The sequence below is a fragment of the Melozone crissalis genome, unplaced genomic scaffold, assembly GCF_028551555.1.
Source record: "Melozone crissalis strain CALT ecotype California unplaced genomic scaffold, PUWL_Pcris_2 ptg000013l_1, whole genome shotgun sequence".
NCBI lineage: Eukaryota > Metazoa > Chordata > Aves > Passeriformes > Passerellidae > Melozone > Melozone crissalis.
In genome coordinates, this window is record NW_026535791.1 from 35472070 (window position 1) to 35491018 (window position 18949).

The following is an 18949-nucleotide window of genomic DNA, read 5'->3' on the forward strand; positions in this document are numbered from 1 at the left end:
AATTTCTGGAGATAGAAAGTTGAGGTGTTGAAGATGGAGCTAACTTCTTTATACTGTGGAGAATAAAACCTTCTTCATGCTCTGTTTAGTCTAACATTCCAATTATTTATAGTAGGCATTTGGTAATTAGATAAATTGTTCTGTAGGTAAGGGCCACCAACTTTCTGAAGTCATGGCAGAATGGTTTTGCTTACCAAGTAGAAAATAAAATGTTCTAGTAGAAACTTGGCAGTAGTGAAGAGGCTTTCAGAGCACCTGCTCATCATACTCATCAAGGCCTTGGATATTTACTTTGTTGGTAGAGGAGGGTTTGACTTTGGTCAAAAGGAACTGAAATATGAATAGTATTTCTGCAGTAAAAGAGAAAATGCATTTTATACTGTTTTGTCCTGAATTTTTTCAGTATATCAGTGTGGTCACTTGCTTAGAGTTTCTGTAAAGTATCCAGAGTTCCACCCTAATTTTACCATTGTGAGGAAGATCTGTCTCAACAGAGCATTTTTTGCTAAGGTTTTTTTATGTGCATTGTAGGATATTTTTATTAGCCTGAAGGACATTAAGCTGTATTCTTCTTTAGTTTCTAGGGCAACGAAAGTCTCTGCTTTGAACTAGACACTCAAATTCTTTTCAGGCTATGCAGTATCATAAAAACTCCAGTATCTACCTGCCTTAGCTTCTACTTAGGGACTGATGAAAGAGCAGAAGTTCAGGCCAGGTTGTTTGCCAATTAGTCCTGTTATTTTTGTTTTACTTTCTGAGTTTTAGTGACCTGCAGCTAGGTTCATTGCAAACAGTCAAATTCTTTAAAAAGCAAATAAATAAAAGCCTCTGTGGATCTGCAGTTTGTATCAGTATGTAATGCTTGATTCTGCAGACTAGACTGTGGCAGTCAAATTATCAGAGGTCAGTTTTGTGAGCAAGGCTTGCATTTCAGGGGCCAGATCTGGGTAATGCCAAAAGTCAGGAGCACAGACTTTTTGGAGTAAAAGGTTCTTACCTCAAAATGGAAGAGAAACTGTTTCTTTGCCTGTGGTTCTGACTGGACAGGACAACATGATTGTTGCTGAACTCTAATCCTTTGGAAGTGGGTGATGCTACTAAGAAGGTTTTGAATTAATTGTTAGGTCTATTCTTGAAGACTGTAAAAGTGTAATTTCAATGAGCTAGAGAAAATCTCATTAGATTAGTTTAAACAAGTTTTGCAGTGAAATTTTTATCAGTGATTATAAATTGGTTAAAGTAATATAAGAGTATGTTGGCTTTGAAGAGTGAGCTAATACTTTAGAGCACTATAGTCTTCTGGCCCTTTTAAAATGCATATGAATTTCACTATTTTTTGCTGTTTTTACTTTATGTATCCACTAAAAAGTTTCAATTTTATAGTTTAAATAAACAAGGATAAAGAGTTTGAAGTTATCATTAACTTATGCTTGAGCTTTAGTTAATTCTGCAAAATCTGGTTAGTTCATTTTGCTTTCAAAATTCTAAGATGTACATCTATCTCGAGGCCTGTAAGTATGATTATCACTTCCTCTACATAAATGAATAGCTATAAATATTTATGTAACTTTGGCATTTGTTTCTCAGCCCATTTTCTATGTAAACAATCATTATGCAACTCAGTTGTCCACTTGTCTCATCTTCCTCTATTACCTGCCAGTAAGTTTTGAGTTCTGCAGCACAGTTAAACTAAATTAAACATTAGGACAAATTCCCAGAGAGATCATGGAAAGCCTGTCCTTGGAAGTTTTCGGGACTGAGCTGTGCATGGCCCTGAGGAAGCTGGTTGAGATTTCCTGGCTGACCTTGGTCTGAGCAGGGGGTTGGACTGGAGACTTCCCAAGGTCCCTTCCTGCCCAGATCAACATCTGGAATAAATTAGAAATCTAAATAATGATTAAGTTCTGTCAGAATTGTTGGTGGGAAAGACACACTGTCGCTGCTATATGGAAGAAACTGGCACATGCTTAATGCTATTTGTGGACTGGAAAATGGTGAGGGGAAAAGTTGTAGGCAGAAGGAAAAACTAGAGCTTTAGATAGCAGCATTGATAGACTCTGTAAGAAACTAGACCTACCATTGTGTTCATAAATTGCTTTACACACTCTGCACTTTATACAAAGCCTGGATGCTGTTTCAGCTTTTTCAGGAGGATTGTTAACAGTATTTTTTTGCAAAGATTTTATGGTTTTTTTAGCTGAGCTCCTGGCATAAACTTTGATATATCTGAATTGGTACAAATCTCTTTGGTGCCTTTCTTTCTCCTCCCTCACCTTTGTCAGTGTTTGCTTGTACAGGAAGTTTACAGTATATATTAAAATATTACAGTAGTTTATCTAAACATTTGCACATCAAGATATGCTTCTGAGAAAAATTTCTTGTGACAAAATATGTATTGATAGATAAATAGTAATGCGTTTTAGGATCACTGTTTTTTGAACACAGCAATGTAATAACTGAACTGTAGAACAATTGGAATCCATAGATTTGTATGATGTGCAAGAGGCTCACATTGCTTTTAACAAATATCTGCATTTTTCACTGCCTTTGTAAAGGCACCTATTCAGTCCCACATCACCAGAACAGGCAGGTTTTGTGACCTGGTAGAGTTTTGTACGGAGGAGCAAGGAGGAGGAGAAATCCCTCAATGTCAGCGTATGTTTAAAGGTATTGTGAGCTTTTGCAGTTTCTGCTCAAGTTGGTGGTGTTGAAGTGGGATAATAACCTTGACTTTGACCCCAAAGCTGGTGTTCTTGCTTCAAGGCACACCTAATCCACCAGCTTTATTATTGCTGCTGACAGGTTTGATGTTGGCACAGAATCTGCCCTAACATTCCTAATACTTGTAAAGAAGTCTTGAAATTTTGTTTTGTTCCATAGCTCACTGCTGAGAATAGCTGGGATGCAGGGTGCTTTTTCAGTTGAAGAGCAAGCAAAACTGCTACTGCATGCTTCAAGATGTTCAGATTGCTTCCATCACTAAGGATGGAAGACCTCAGAAGTGTTTATGTGCCATAGGCAACAGAGGTTAAAGCTGACAACTCTTTTCTTCAGATGGAGAGCAGAGGTACAGAGTTCAAGGGACTTGCTAGAAATTGCACAGGTGGTCTGTAACAGGGTGTGAAACTGAACCCACATCTCTGAAATCACATGTCAGCATTCCTCTTGCTTGATACTTAATGCTTTTGCTCTAAGACATTGAGGATTAAATTTAATTATAAGTGGTTATGTCTGAAAAAAGTTGTCATTTAAAAGAAATGTATTTTTTTGAGACTTCAGTAAACAAATAAAAGATAGATTGTAGGCTCTTTAATTTTAGAATCTTCTATATGTTGCACATTTGGTAGATACTTGACCTATCCAGTCATGCTCATGGTGTTGGAATAAACATTAGTATATTAGCATGGATATGGCTTAAAATATTCAAGGTAAGAAAATAATATGATTATTAAGAATAATTTTCAATTATGGATGCAAAGCTTAAATATTGAAATGTGAGGCCTAATTTTCAGGCTGTTGGGCTATTCCTACAGCTAGTAGCAGTAATTTTAAAAAAAATTAGGTGCTCAGCTTTAATGTCTGGAAATTTTTTGAGCAATAACTTTTTTGTATTTAAGCAACTATAACATGCCTCATAATCTGTAAATAGTTTGCTTGACAATTAGACTTCTTTCCGTATGAACTGAGTAGGGAAACAGGAGCTAGATGAAATTGGTGCAGCTGTGAGAATCTCAGATTTGTAGGACATTCTGATTTTCTTGTTGCTTTTAGAAACAAGAGCATTAGTCACATTGGAAACAGCCAGGTACAACATTTGCTTTGTATTTACTTGTGGTTATTGCTTCTTAAGGTAAACCAAGGAACAGAAAATTCCCATTTGAAAATTCCAGTGTTTCTGAGTTGCTAAATGTGCCAAGCATTTCAGGATTTCAGCAAGATGATGTTGATGCTTAGTTGTGAAGATGAGGATTTTGATTGGCATAGAGAGGGAACTCGAGGATTAAAATCTTGTTTGGATATGCTCCCAGCAAACCTGCTGCTAAGAAGGTAGATTTTATATATCCCTTAGAGTCTTTTCAGTCTTGATAATAGACTTCAGTGTTAGCTATGAATTTTAATGATAGATACTAGGGAGAAGTGTCCTTTTTAAGGTGAAAATTACCTCTTGTTTGTGAAGACTTTAGAGCATCTGAAATGGCAGTAGATGAGAACTGAAGCTGCTTGTGTCATTGGCTCCTTGTCATCCCCAACACTCAGAAAGCTGATTTTCTTCACCAGTGCCACAGCCTTAGAGGGTAGCAAATAGTGTCATGGGACATAGTTTAAACATTCATGGAGTTCTGCAAACTTAATGAGAAAATGTCTCCCTAACATCTTAATGATCATGGATATTTTTTGGGGACTTACTTTAGTGAAGCCTTAAGACATGGTGATAGACCTTTGAAATTTCAGATGCTCTTGACATTTTATCTTAAAAAGCTGGAGGGACAGCTAAAAGTAGGCTCTATCTATAGTGACTTGCAGAAGCAGGCTGAAAACATGGAAGGAGTTTATTGTTATTCTAGTTCTCCTACGGAATCTTAGTTGGAGAAAATCCTCTGTAGATAAGAATTTTTCTCTGAAGTGAATGGAAATGACCTGTAAAGATCTTTGGTGTCCTTCATACAGAGGTGATGTGCATCATCCTGTTACATCTGTTGCAGCAGGGAATGCAGGTTTACTGCATGGCCTTTGAGTGTGTGTTGGGTTGTGCAATCCATGGTTCCAGTCCCTTGGAAGGTCTCAGCTGTAAGCTGCCTAGCAATAATGTGTGCAAGTGCTTTGCTTGAAAAGTGCTCATTGTGAGAGTTGGGAAGCAGATATTTATAGTGCTTCTGCATGCTGTGGTTGGTTGTTGTTTCTTGGGCTTTTGCTTGGAACTATTTCCTCTTAATTTCTTACAAGCACAGCACCAATGGTGAGCCAAATTGGCAAGTGAAGCCAGCTCTAACACCCACAGAACTGAATTGGCTTTAAAGTATTTTATTTAAACTGAGGGCATTATTTCCAGAAAGTTTCATGTACAAGAACAAAGTTTCTGAAGCTTTTTCAAAAGTGATATGGTGTGGTGTTATTTATTATTCTAATATTATCCTCCCAAGTTGTTTTGCAATTATTATTTAATTTGCTGTCCTATGAGTAAGTACAATTATCATGACTTTATATACCTCAATCTATCCATCTGAAGAGGTTTTTTTTTTTCCCAAAGGCTATGTAAGGAGTTCATGTCAAAGCCTAGAATAAAATGTTAGATCCCAGTCCTGCAATTAGGCCATACACTGTTCTTTATAGCAAACTGATTCATGACTAAGCCACCTAATTGCAGTGGGACTTCCAATAAACTCTTTAACATCTACTCATTTATAAAAATTATTTTAAGACTATTTTTTTAGTTGGGAGTTATTGCTTAAGAAATGAAATCACTACACAATATAGCTTACAAAACTGAATATTAAATGCAATTAATTAGTAAACTGGAATGACTTGTTTGCAGCAGAATCGTGGGAGTTTTACAGCTGTTCTGTGTGGTTTTGCCTGAGAAGCTGTAATAATTTCCATTAGAGGGAAAAGTGCTCCAACTTTGCAGAAACCTACCTTTGTTTAGATTTGAGTATCTCTCTGACACATTTATGCATGTATACAGGAATTGCCATGTCTTTATTGGTGTCTGTTTGCAGGAGTCTATGGAAACATAATTCTGCACAGTGATCCCCTAATAGCTGCAGTTTTTAAAGCTACCAAAATACAAAGAATAGGGGTTTGGCAAAAGTGAGATGTCTCCTCTGTCTTGAGTGTCTTAAGGTAGTAATAGCTTCAGAAGTGTGTGTGTATATATATAAAATTTTTTTTTCCTGCTGCTTTAGTTCAAGAATTGGTCACTTCAGGAAAGGTTTCAGATGGCTTTCTCCTTGAAAATTCTGTGGTATTGCTTCTTCTCATCCTGGTGTTTGAGAGGCTCAGAATCAGGCTGGGGAGCACTCGGCGCCTTTTCTTATCCTCCATAACTGATGTGAATTTTAACTATAGGATTCTGCATTAAATATCCAAGTAATTACGTGAAAGGGATTAGAACAATTCTTGATAGTTACACTTGGAATATGTTCTTCCTCTAGATGAGGAAACTGCTTGTTCAAGTTATGACAGATTATACTGAAGGCAATCAAAGTTTGCAAGTTACATTACAAAAGGATATTGAGTTATATTTAGGGTGAGTTTGTAAATAACCTAATAGATTTAACTATCATTTCTGGTACTTTATTTCATATTGCCCATAATTATTTTGCTGTGTATTTTGGCAGGATTTATACCACAAATTTTTTGTAAGTTTAAATTGAAGAACAGTTATTTTTTATTGATTTTTTATATTATTTGCATCATTTTCAATGCTAATATCTTTATCCCTTAAATTAATTTCCTTTTTAAATACTATCAAAACTGACAGAAATGCATTTAAAAAAAAAAGAGAAAGATGCCCTGTGTGTAGAAGGTAATAAAGGAGAGTTAGTACTGGAGGTAGAAGGTAATAAAGGAGATTTAGTAGTGGAGACTCCTTTTGATTATTAGTAATCGTTATCCTGAAATACCTTTTGTATTTCAGTGGTCCCTGGTTTTATCATATAAAGCTGTAATCATGCATCTTTCCAAAAACTTCAACAGGACTTAAACTTGTTATAAAAAAAGTCTTTTGGAATACATGGTATTATCTTGGTTTGTTTTTATTACACAGAATGATTTGGTTAAAAATATTTGGGTCTGATATGAAACTCAGGAAAAAAATCTTAGAAAAGAGACACCACTTCCAGAATGTGAAATTAGAAAACAGGAACCCATTTGTACTTTTTTCTCTACTGACTACTACAACTCACGCACAGAGTGTAGGGGAGCTGGGCAATCTCTACCACTGTTTAAAGGAATCAGATCAGTTTATTAGCCTTGGCATGTTTGGGGATTTTGTTTTTAAATTCTTGCTGTTTCAGTCTTCATTTTTATTATATTTTCAGTGCACATCATCTTTGTTTTTTATCTTTATCCAATGACAGTTCTAACCAGAAATCTGAGAAGTGCCTTGTAAAAGAAGTTAGGTACTGCCCATGTTTTTTTGGGTGGGATTGAAGGTGGAAAAGCTGTGAGGAAAAAGTCTCTGAAGAGCATTCTCATACCAATCACCTTGACACTTTCTAAATGTTCTAAGCTTTTATTCAAAGTGTACGTAGTAATCTAAACAGAAATATAGATGATGTGTATGCCATGTGAGGTAAGATAACATATAGAAATATTTATTGCTGTGTGACATATAAGGCTGTGTGGTCAGTAGTGTATAACTGGGCCACATAAAACATTTGATGTTTGTGTATTTATTGATTTCATGTGGCTGTGGTGTCCATCCTCAGGAAAACTGAGGGATTTACTGTGGGCTATTGGTCCCAGGTGTTCATTAAAAATGGGTAACAGGGTGGGTTTTAGCACTGAATTTATCTAGAACTGGCAAGCACATTCTGATTGTCTTTTATGGGGCAATGACTGTACCTTGCCAGTAGTGGAAACCCTAGATATGATGGCATTTGACTCTGTACTTGTGCCTTTCATAGGGCTGTAAATGGCTGCAGTCCTGCTACCTCTTCGAGAGTCACTGCTGCTCAGTATCTGTCATATTGGAGCTAAAGATAATGAGATCATTTAAACAGGGTGAAGTGCCTTGTTCTTTAATCGTGTTCTGCAAACACATGTAATTGGTCTTGCAAAAATTTGTTCCTGAAGAGGTCTTAAAAAGTCAAGCCTTCCCCTGCTACATTTTTGAGAGTGTTTCTTACAGGCTCTGCTATATTTGCTCCAGAATACATACTGTGCTCTTTGATACTGACAAAAGTAGCAGTAGTTCTTATTTTCAGGTGGCCCTCACGCTTTTCATTAGGAATGATCAGTGCTGCTCAAAGGTTTTGAGCCATACTGAGAAAATTGGATTTTCCTGCTCCAGAAATGAGCAGAACTGTGCCACTTTTCCATTGCTAAGGGAACAGGCAGGGGCAGGTGGGCTGCAGCAAAAGGCAAAACTTCTGCCCAGCTCCCACTGTGAGCTGAGCTGCTCTCTCACAGATCCTGTGATGGGAGCAGCAGCCTGGATTCAGGACTTCAGTATGGGTGGTGGGGTTTCAGCCTCCTTTGCTCTGCTACAGGTATTTGATTAAGTTAGATCCTGCTGGAGGAAGGATTTGTGAATTCCCGTGTTTAATTTTTGTGGTTGTATGGAAGGTTCTGCATTGCTGCTTGGACATTGCAAGGTTGCTCTCTTTTTTTGTTTATTTGTTTTTTCCTTTCTCTTGGGCCACTGAAATTCAACAGGGTGAAGAAGAGATTATCTTCTTCCCTTCAGATTTCATTAGAATCATATAGTTCCCCCACATCTGAGAAACTGCCCTTCCCTTGGTGGGCCTGGTGTGCTGCACAGCACCTGAGTGAGGGTGTCCAACATCTGGCTGCTCAAAGCTCTGAGTATCAGGTGGAGTCTCCAGATGCAGGCAGAAATTGCTTCCAGTGAGATCAGCAGCTGCAGTAGGGAAAGTATTGAGCCATGGATCTCCCCTGTTCTTTTCATCAGAAAAGAAATTGCCCAGGATACTGAGGCAGGAAATTCTGAGAGTGTTGAGAGGTAAAGGGTGCAGAGCTAGCTTCAACTTCAGAGCTTGTAGAGTTTGATTTAGGCAAGAGCTAGATTTTCCATGAAGTGTTACCAGAACTCAAAGCTGGAAAATGTGAAGGCCCTTAGGACTCTGAATGAAGACACACAGTTCATCATCCTCTTGGTACTTGGGGAATCTGATACATAGAAGTCTGGTCTGAATCCCTCTACTCAGCTTGGGTCTGGCAGGACTGATACTGAGCTGGAGCACTTAGGTCCAGCTCATACCAGAGCCAGTCTTCTGCTCAGTATCCATGGACTGTTTTTCCATTATTTGCTGTATTCTAGGTAGTAGACACTGACTCTTCTATGTAAAAAGATAAATTACATTTATAATATACAAGCATAAGTATATATAAAAATCTAAAATATGTGTCACACAGATTATGTATATATATACAATGTTTTTTTTTCTGTAAAATTAACTACTCAAAATCTAGGTAGTACAGGGATGTATTCTGCAAGGGCAACTTTATTTTTGCTAAGGAGACATAATGAGAGCTTTGCAGAAACACTTTCTAACACATTTCAGTCTCGTAAAGTTATTGGTTATTGGGTGAATCTGAATTCTAAGGTGAATAAGGCTATTGACTGTAGGATCTCATTTTAGGTGGTGAAGGTTGGTAGTGAATTGAGTAAATGCAACAGGAAAAGCAATGCAGAAAATTGCTTCTATCAGTTCCACCTAATAGTTCCTAGATGGTCCTCTGCAAATAAATTAAATTAGGCTTTTCACATCTTTTCTGTCAGCTCATCAGTTCTTTCTGTTCTTCAGTACAAAACATCAGGGTTTCCACTGCTCCATTTCCCAGGTGCTGAGTACTCATAGCACACAGACACTCAGATATTTAGTTGCCCAGCTTTTCTAGCATTCCTAAACCTTTTAAGCACTTGAATTTTTCAGGGGAACTGACTATAAGTCTGCAACCAGTGTGTATGTGTTTCCTTATATGTTTCTCAACAATTGAAGTGATGTCACAAAACTCAGGGAAGTGATCATGTGTTTTAATTCTGGCTCGTCTGTTTCTTCACTGGGCATTTCTCAAGCACCTGCTTTGAATTTCTCAGTTTTACCAGAGGGCAAGCCAGTGGAGAGTGAGAGGAAGTTCAGGGCCTTCAGAAATCAAGTAATGCAGTGAAGGGGGTACCTGATTCCATTTCCACGGAAGGATTTTTTTAATGCTGTATAGCAAATACAATAGGACACATGCATCTGAACAATAAAGATAAGACAGCAATTCAGTGTTTCTTTTTATCTGTTGAATGCCATCCATCTTATGTAATTAAAGATTGTGCTATCTTGTGTTTAAATGCAGGAGGACAGATTTCAAGATGCTTGTGTGTATTTTGGTACTTTATTAATGGCAGCTTAGCTCTTGCAAGTGTTCCAAAGATATCACTGTGCTAAACACTTATCCACGGAGTGAGAAATGGATTGTGTCTCTTCAGATGGTAAATGAAGGCAGGATAAATGGTAAAACTGAGGGGAATTCTCTGCAATTATTGATGACAGCCCTGGACTGTGGATTAAATTACATTCTCTTAGTAAGCAAAGAGGCATAACAAAGTTTAGAATTTCAGCTATATCTTATGACATAGTTGGACACATTTTTGATACTAGTCTGGTGATGTAAGAGTTGCTGATGTGATTTGAGACATTGGCCTTTTATCCTTTTCGACTCTGGAGGAGCCCACTGTCCCTGCAGCAGGAGCACACAGGGGACCTGTTCAGTGCACAGTGGGGACAGACAGGGAAACAGGCTGTTCCCCTCAAACAGATGAGGCAGAGGCACCAGCACTGCTCTGCTGGCAGGCAGGGAGGATGGGTGGGAGGGATGAAGAAGGTGGCTTAAGGAGGGTGTCATCTTCAGCAGCTGCAGGTGTCAACTGCGTCTTTTGTCTGTCCACAGTTCAGTCTTACTCCAGCAATTTGACTCAAAGCAATACTACTAAGAAAATATGAAGGAGAAATTCGGGTTTAAGTTAAGAAGGTACCATCTTGCTTCTCTTAGGTCTGATTTGAGTGCTGAAAAGTCATGAGTGGTTTTGCTCTCAGTCCTAGTTGTTTTTGTGAGAAAACCTGTGTAAGAGGATTTTGGAAATAGGCCCAGTGTTTCCTTCTCTCTTTTCTTTTCTGTGGCAAATATGTAAATTTGAAACCTGATGGAACTCTTAGTTTCATGTCTGAAGAAAGGTTTATGAATGTGAGGGTGGAAAAAAAAGAATGGCAGGCATTTCAATTTTGTAAAAAGATTTGGCAAGGATCCTTTCACAAGGAGGTGCAAAGTAAAGAATTCCTTCATAGCAACATGATCTGTTGTGCTGTCCAAGTTGATTATGAAGCAGAACTGTGATAGTATTGCCTGGAACTTAATTGTGATTTTTTTTGTCTCTTCAACTGGTTTAATTGGTATAATGATGTGAATGCTGCAAGGGAGAGATACACATTCTCTATTATCTAATACATATTTTTATGTAACAGTACTTATGTGTGCATGCGGTACTTGAAGTGGACTTCATGTCCTGAAATTTGGAATTAATTTACTGGCCCTTTGGTTGTGTCTCATTTACTGCTATTCAGAGAGTTCTGTGTGTATTGACCAAAGGTAAATGTACTCTTGAAAGGGAGAGTGTTGCATCGTTATTCCAAGCAGGAGATACAAAATACCTCTTCAGGGAGAAGGAGGGTGTGATGTTGAAGGGAGAATTTGATGTCCATCCAGTTCTTACACATGGAGATTGCAAACAGAGAAAATAGTATTATATTCCTCATTTTTTTAGTGTGGAAGTATTCCTGGCATGTTTCTTGGAAGGAAGGAAAATTCAGGGGAGGATAATTTTTGAACTCTGAAAACTCTGAGGGGAACAAGATGTGCAATAAATTGCTAGAATGTGAAATACACATTTTTTCAAATGTAAAATTTTAAGGTCATTCAAATGTCTCTTTCCATTTGGGCCTGTATTGTTTGCAAATAGATTTTTTTTTCTTCTTTTTTTTTTTTGCTTGAAGAATGTTGCCAGTTTTAAAAATTTAATTATTGTTGTTGTTTTTGTTTTTAAACTGTAGGTATGAGAAGGTGCCAGTAATTCTCGTTGGTAATAAAGTGGACCTGGAAAGTGAGAGAGAAGTATCATTGAGTGAAGGCAGAGCCTTAGCTGAAGAATGGGGCTGCCCATTTATGGAGACCTCTGCTAAGAGTAAAACAATGGTGGATGAGCTCTTTGCGGAAATTGTTAGACAAATGAACTATGCAGCACAGCCAGACAAAGATGATCCATGCTGTTCTGCATGTAATATACAATAGCATTAAAAATGACCTAACCTGGACTTAATTTGCAGAAATTTTGTAAGGTGGTAAAACTGTCTACTTCACTTCCTGGCTTGTGGGTCACTTGAAATACATCTGTAGTGAAGTAGCAACATTAACTCAGAGCTGAGCATTGAAAGTCAATCACTGACTCTGAATATAATTGGGTTAAATGACCACATCTCACCCGTTGTTCCCTTTGAGCACCTGCAATTTTATGGCACAGTCAGTTGATCTACAGGGTCGTTCCAGTCGAACGTACGTGTGTTGTCACATCAGACAGCAACAACAGCAACTATTTCCGAAGAGGACAGAATCCTTTTGGAAACGGAGACGAAAGCAGTGGAGAGGATGTCTCTGAAGACCTTTCATGACAAGGATGAGCATGAAAAGGAGAGCCAAGTCTTTTGGTGTCTGATTACCACGCTTCAGAATGGACACTATCACATGTGGCTGAGTTTGTTCAGTCAGTTATGTTGATTTCACCAGAACTTCTGACAGTGTTGGAGGAAAAGGCTACCAGAGACCCATATAGTTTGGATTCTTTTCAAAATCAGTGCTATTATTTCTACACTTTATCCCACATCTTGAAATAGAAAACATTGTATCAGTGTGTGAAATGAGAGGCAACATCTGGAAACAAGTGACGGGTGAAGAAACAGTCTGGCATTGGAATGTTTTAAATCTTTCATTTTGCTGCTCAAAAATGGAGGATCGCTTCAGGTTTTGGTCTACAAAAAGCCAAACAAACCCTCTGTTTACAAAGCAGGAAGCATCTTTATTTTCACTTTACTGAACCAGGAGGAAGCAACTGTGATGAAAAAAAAATTGCTGAGCCTTACTAACAAGGAACACTTTAATAGATTAACTAGTACCATCTTGTAAGGAAAATTAAGCCATGTTTCATCCATATGTTCCCTTCTGCAGAAACCTCGTGGGACAGTATAAACATCCTGCATTTTTAAGTTTGTTAAAGACAACAGTTTTTCTTGCCTTTAAGGGCTACATTCTCTGGTGTGATCCCAAACTAACATTTGAAAATCCAGTTTGCTATTTGATAGCTTTAATGTTGAAAACTTAAATTGAATAACCACGTGAAATCATTTGGTTCAGAGGTGAAATAGTTACAGTTGTAATTCCTTAGGTGAGTGTGGAAATGGCTCTTTAAATGCCTGACACACTATTCAAAGGTTGCCCCAATTATTGGAGTGTTTAATGGTGGGAGCAAATATTTTATTTGGAAAGGATGCTCGAGCTCTGACTTGCTAGTTTCATAGCAGTGAAGTATTTATCATTTGCATGACTAATGGCACAGAAATACCTATTTCAAAGTCTTACAATCAAAGTATAGAAAAGTTTTCAATCGCAATGTTTAGATTTTAAATGCTGGAGAGATTGTCTTGAGCTGGATCTTTTATAGGTAAAATTGGCCATAAAATACAGTCACTGAGCCTGTGGTCTGAATAACACCATGCGTTTATTAGTTTTTAAATCTTGTGCAGTAACAGTGTAGTTCCTTGTGTTTAAATGAGTGAAAATAGGGGTGCTGGGCTGTGTGTGTGTGTGTTGAGTGTGTATGTGTGTGTGTATATGGCCCTTAGAAATGCTGTAATTGGAGTTAGGTTCGAGAGTTTTGCCTCCATCTGCAGAACTTCCTAAAAGCGCTCTCATCTGCCACAAAGGACACTGGAGTAGAAAACACTTTGCAGATTTCCATACATAAATATCCTTAACATTTGAATTATAGTTCACTGGATGATAACTAAAGAAAATCATTTTCACGGAAGAGAACTGGCCAACTCTGCCCTTAATCTCTCAAGACCTTTCCACAACCAGTGTGACAAAGGGCATTAGATGTCACAGTGCATTAAGCCTTACAACGTAAATGTAGCCCATTTCCCACCTACTTTGCAGAGCTTTTGTTACTGTACTTTGTTCTCTTAGGGAGATAGGCACACCGTTTATTTCTGGCATCTGAATGCCCATTTTGGGTGCTCTGAATCGCCCTCCTAGAGGCACCTACCTCTTTCCATTGACTGTATAGCAAACTTAGGCTTTTAACTTTAGTCCTCCAAGTCACAGAACTCACATGCCTAAACTAGATGGTATGAATGTTCTCTTACCACTCCCTGTCTGCCCATTGTGTCAGCTGCCATGCTTAAACAAAATGTGAGATGTTGGATCAATGATATTTCAGGGTTTCAGATATCTAGATTTCAGATATCTTGGGAAATGGTTAATCAAGCAGCACAATCCATCCATAAAACAGCTGGTCAGTGTGAGATCCACTGCATAAGCACTCGAAAAAGAAAAACCACAAAAAACCAAACCAAAGCCAAATTTCAAACTGAGTTGGAAGTGCATGTTATGCAAGGTTATTTACAGAGATGTTAAAAATCTTACCTGACAGATTGTTCATCAACCGAGAAAATGGCACAAAGTAGAGGATGAACAGCCTATCGTGAAGTTCATGATATAAAGCAGATGGGCTTTAAATATAGGAAAAATTGCACAGTAAATTTGTAACAGAAATATTAAAGAAAATATCTCCCAGTTTTGTTGCTTCATTACACTCTTACATTTTCAAAAGCATAGGCCATATGTAAGCTACCATGCAACTTGGCTGGGGGAGCAAAGTGTAAGTGTTGTTTTTTATTGTATAGTTCTGAGGAAGTAGTTATGCACTATTTGTATTTCCACTAATGTGAAGATAGTGGAGCTTGAATCAATGACAGTTGCACTCAACAGATTTTTCAAGTTATAAGGGTAGCAGGAGGGGAGGTAGGTGAGCCACACAGAGGCTGCATGGCCACCCTGCAGGAATCACTGGTCTTGGGTCACTGTTTCATTTGTACCCTGATAGGATTACCAATTATAGTATTTGAAAGTTTCTTATAACATGCCTTAAAATATTATGATTTGTTCCAAAGACCCACTTTTCCTTTGGCTGTTCTTGTAGAGCTTTGTACTTTTCTACAAAGACAGCATTTTTTCCAGTTTTGTTGGTTTTTTAAAAAAAAAAAAAAAGTTGCAACTTTTATTCTTTTAAGCTATGATAGAGCAACTGTTTCCTCTTTCCCTTAAAAATACACACAAAAATTATTCAAAGCAAACAAACCAGAATCAGATCAAGAGTATATAACTTGCATTGGATTTTGTTTGAGTTTTTTCTGTTGTGCCCATCCCCCTGTCCACCTCTTCAGAGCATCAAGAAAAGAAATTTGGTGACATTTTCTGTTCTGATTCTAGCCTCTCCCTAACCCCAGTGCTACAGTTGCCATTACTTTTCTGTGGGAAAACTACTGGTATTTGCTTTCCTGTATAGAATGTTACCTAAAGATGTCAGCCATTTGGTTGGGGGGTTTTGTGCATGTTTGTTTTTAATTTTTTTATTTTTTTTTACCAGTGTGCCATCAAAGCACTGGTTAGGCTTTAATTGTGAAACTCCGCAACAAAAGCAAATGTTTGACAACTGCAGGAGGCTTTTATCTGCATTGTTGTGCATCTGTTAATTCTTGATCAGGGTTTGAAGAAAGACTGAAGTGGGTTCTGGAGTCAGACTTAACGCTGTTGATTTGGAGTTTCCTTGGGTGAATTAATGTATTTCACAGTTAATTGTTGAGCTCTAATACAACTGGCAACTTAAAATGGGGCAACAGTTTGTTTTGTAACAATGTCAGTTGTTTAAACCTTGATGTTTCAAATAAAACAAGAATTGTACATAGAACTCAATGCAAACTCAGCAGTTGTATTTGGAGTTAAATTATTTTAACAAATAAATTTATTTAATGAAATCTTCCTTGCATTTTCTCTGCTGTGCATTTTGATTTGATTAAAAACTTCGTCCAAAGCTGATGACGGGGCCCATCAGCTATTGGAATACAATGTTGTTGTAATTGGAAACAACATTGTCAACTATATTCAGATCAGGAAAGTATTTCCTGCTAAAATGGTCTTCTGGTACAAATTAGGTAGCAATAAGTAAAAATTAAATCAAATTTATTTTGGATGGATGGATGTTTTGATCTAAGTTATGAACTTGATAAAAAACAATAGCAATGGAGGGCAGTTTTCACTTTTTTTAGTGGGATACACACTGACGACAATCAGTAATACTCAGTATTTGATAGGATCCAGCTCTTGCTATGGCAATATATATAAATATGTATATATTTACATATATATATGTAAATATATAATAAAATGTTCCATATATAAAAAATGACCACGTAAAAACTTGCTCAACATATGATATAGTTAATATATATCTATATATATTAGTAGAACTATATATATATTAGTATATATATATCTATATATATTAGTAGCAGAACTACTTTTATAGCACTGAGACTACAAAGGGTTAAAGGAGGATTGTTTGTTATATCAGCTGTTCGATTGATGAGTGTTTTGAAGGCTTTCATCACCACACAAAAGGAGTTAGTGTTAAAAGAACTTCAAATACAATTAGTGTTGCAGAGATTTATAAATGAACAGTTGAGCTAATGCTAACAGGATTATTCTAGCTAATTGGCACTGATCAGCAGTTACATTTTAGTCATGCCAGTATCACTAAAAAACCCTATTTTCAGTAATGATGGGTGCTTGGTAGTCTCTTGTTTTCATGTCATGCATGCCTTAAGGAGCAAGAAGCCTGAGGCTGGCACATCTTAAATGCTTTTAGTTCTATGGATCATATGGAAGGCTGACACATGCTGCTAATTGCGTGTTTTTGATTTGCCCATTCATTCTGTAAATCAGTTCCAAGGGAACTTTTGCTGATGGGTTCTTCCTGTCCCATTAGCTTAGTAATATCCTTTTGCTTTGCCCAAGAAGATACCTATAGAGAGACAACATGAATTCATTGGGCTGTTCTGAACAGTTAAAAAAATGCCAGTGTGTGACATGCTCTTTTCAAATAACTGAACAGCTAGAAAACGTTGAACTTTTCACTCCTAGCAAATGTTTTCTCTGTCTCTCTGCACCCTTCTCCCCTTTTTCTTTTTTTTTTTTTTTTTCTAGCTACTGCAGGAAGATTTTTACTCTGTAAAATATTTTGGTTGGACATAATATCTTGTTATCAGTCTTCCACAGGTATCAGTCTAACTGGTTCACCAACCTTTGGTCAATATTTTTGTTGCTTGACCATGGAATCACTGGACTCCCTCTCCTATCAAAGTTGCCTCCAGTAGTATTGTGTTCTTGCTGGTTACCTTGTGCTTTATTCTCCATCAAATGACATCTGTTTTTCTGAGTGCAGGAAGAATTATTTTGAAATTGATGGAAACTGTGCTTGTTGCGCTGTCTTGCCCATAGCAGTGTAGTCATCTCTTCCTTTGGCAGGCACCATCTTGGTCATTCTCATTTAAGAAAGAAATTTCCAGCTTCCAATGACTGTTTGAATGCACTAGTGTCCTACTCAGTTGTCTTGAACATAATTCCTGTTTTGCCATAAAACCTGTACAAAGAACTTTCCTTGTGGTATTTTTTTGCTAATTGCAGTAAGACATTCAGAACTGCAGATTTCTTCATAGGGAGGCCAATTAATATGTCTGGATTTTGACTCCAGTTGTTTAGGGTTTCAGTTGTCTGATGGCCAACACATTTTTCTTCTCACATTGGAAATAAAAAGTAATGAGTTAAGAGTCATAGGCTCATAGAATGATTCAGATAGAAAGGGATGTTTAAAGTTCATCTAGCTCCAATCCCTGTGCCGTGGGCAGGGATGCCTTCCACTAGACCAGATTGCTCAAAGCCTGGCCTTGAACACTTCCAGAGATAGGACATCCTGTGCAGCCTGTTCCAGTGCCTCACCACTCTCACAGTGAAAAAATTCCTTCCTTGCAATCTAAACCTGCCCTCTTTCAGTTTGAAGCCATTCCCCCTTGTCCTGTCACTACAGGCTCTTGTCAAAGGTCCCTCTCCAGCTCTCTTGCAAGCCCCTTTTAGGTACTGGAAGACAGCCAGATGGCTCCCTGGAGCCTTCTTTTCTCCAGGCTGTGGGTTGCATTTACAGGGTGGCTTGCAAGTGGGTGGAAGAAACGCTGTGTTGATGTGAGCCAGGCACTGTGCGATACTGGAACTGCTAACGGCACATCTTCATTCCACTCTGCTGGAACAGTTTTTCTGTGTACTTTCAAGCACATGCTTTGTGGTCTGACTGGAATATGAAATAGTCTGTGGGGCACTGAGAATTTATTTCAAGTTCTTCACGGTGCAGTGACCACGTAGGTAGACAACCAGACAGCCGCGTAGGAGTCTCACTGAAGAATCGAACAGTGAGAGGGTTAGCTGGCAGAAGTGGAGGAGCGTGGGGGTAGATCTGGGTTAAAGAGGTAAGTTTATAAACCTGAAAGACTGCTGAAGAAAAATAGGTAGGTAGACTGAGTGTTATGTTGAGTGGTAGAAATAAGAGTATTAAGATTAAGGACATTCTTGCACAGACGTGCTTATTAGGTAGATCAGAGAACTGGATCTGAAGTGTAGTCTTCTTCAGGACATTTCACTGAAATAAGTATAAAGCTGCTTCTTGAGATGTTCTATGGAAAGATTCTGAATTTTTCTTGCTTTACAATCCTTGTACAATTTAATAACCAAAAGACATTAACTTAAAACGTCATCCCCAAATACTTGAGACATGGCACCTTAGCTTTCTAGTTGTACAACACAGCTTAGGAAAACAAAACATGCTTTCATCCTACAGCCAAGAATATACTCTGGATCACAGCTCTTTTGGTTATTACATAGGCTTCTTTTTGCTATTCACCCTTTGTTCTTGCAGATGGAATAATTAAACTGAATAGAGGTTGCCCGGCACTTTCCAGTGTGACACAAGGTGATCTTTTTTTTTTTTTTTTTTTTTGCTGCTTTCCAAACTAATTAGGAGAGCTCCAGTTTTTTCAGGATGATCTCTCTGTCCCAGATT

At 37.8% G+C, this 18949-nt stretch overlaps 1 protein-coding gene across 1 annotated transcript in view; it reads left to right on the forward strand.

Moving 5' to 3' along the window:
- The window catches only part of RAP2A (RAP2A, member of RAS oncogene family), a 29480-nt gene extending 15131 nt beyond the window's left edge, over positions 1–14349 (forward strand). Inside the window, exon 2 of the mRNA XM_054271453.1 lies at positions 11784–14349. Coding sequence (XP_054127428.1) covers positions 11784–12021 — 238 coding nt within the window. The 3' untranslated portion in view covers positions 12022–14349. The remainder of the gene's footprint in view (positions 1–11783) is intronic.
- Positions 14350–18949: the final 4600 nt, after the last annotated feature.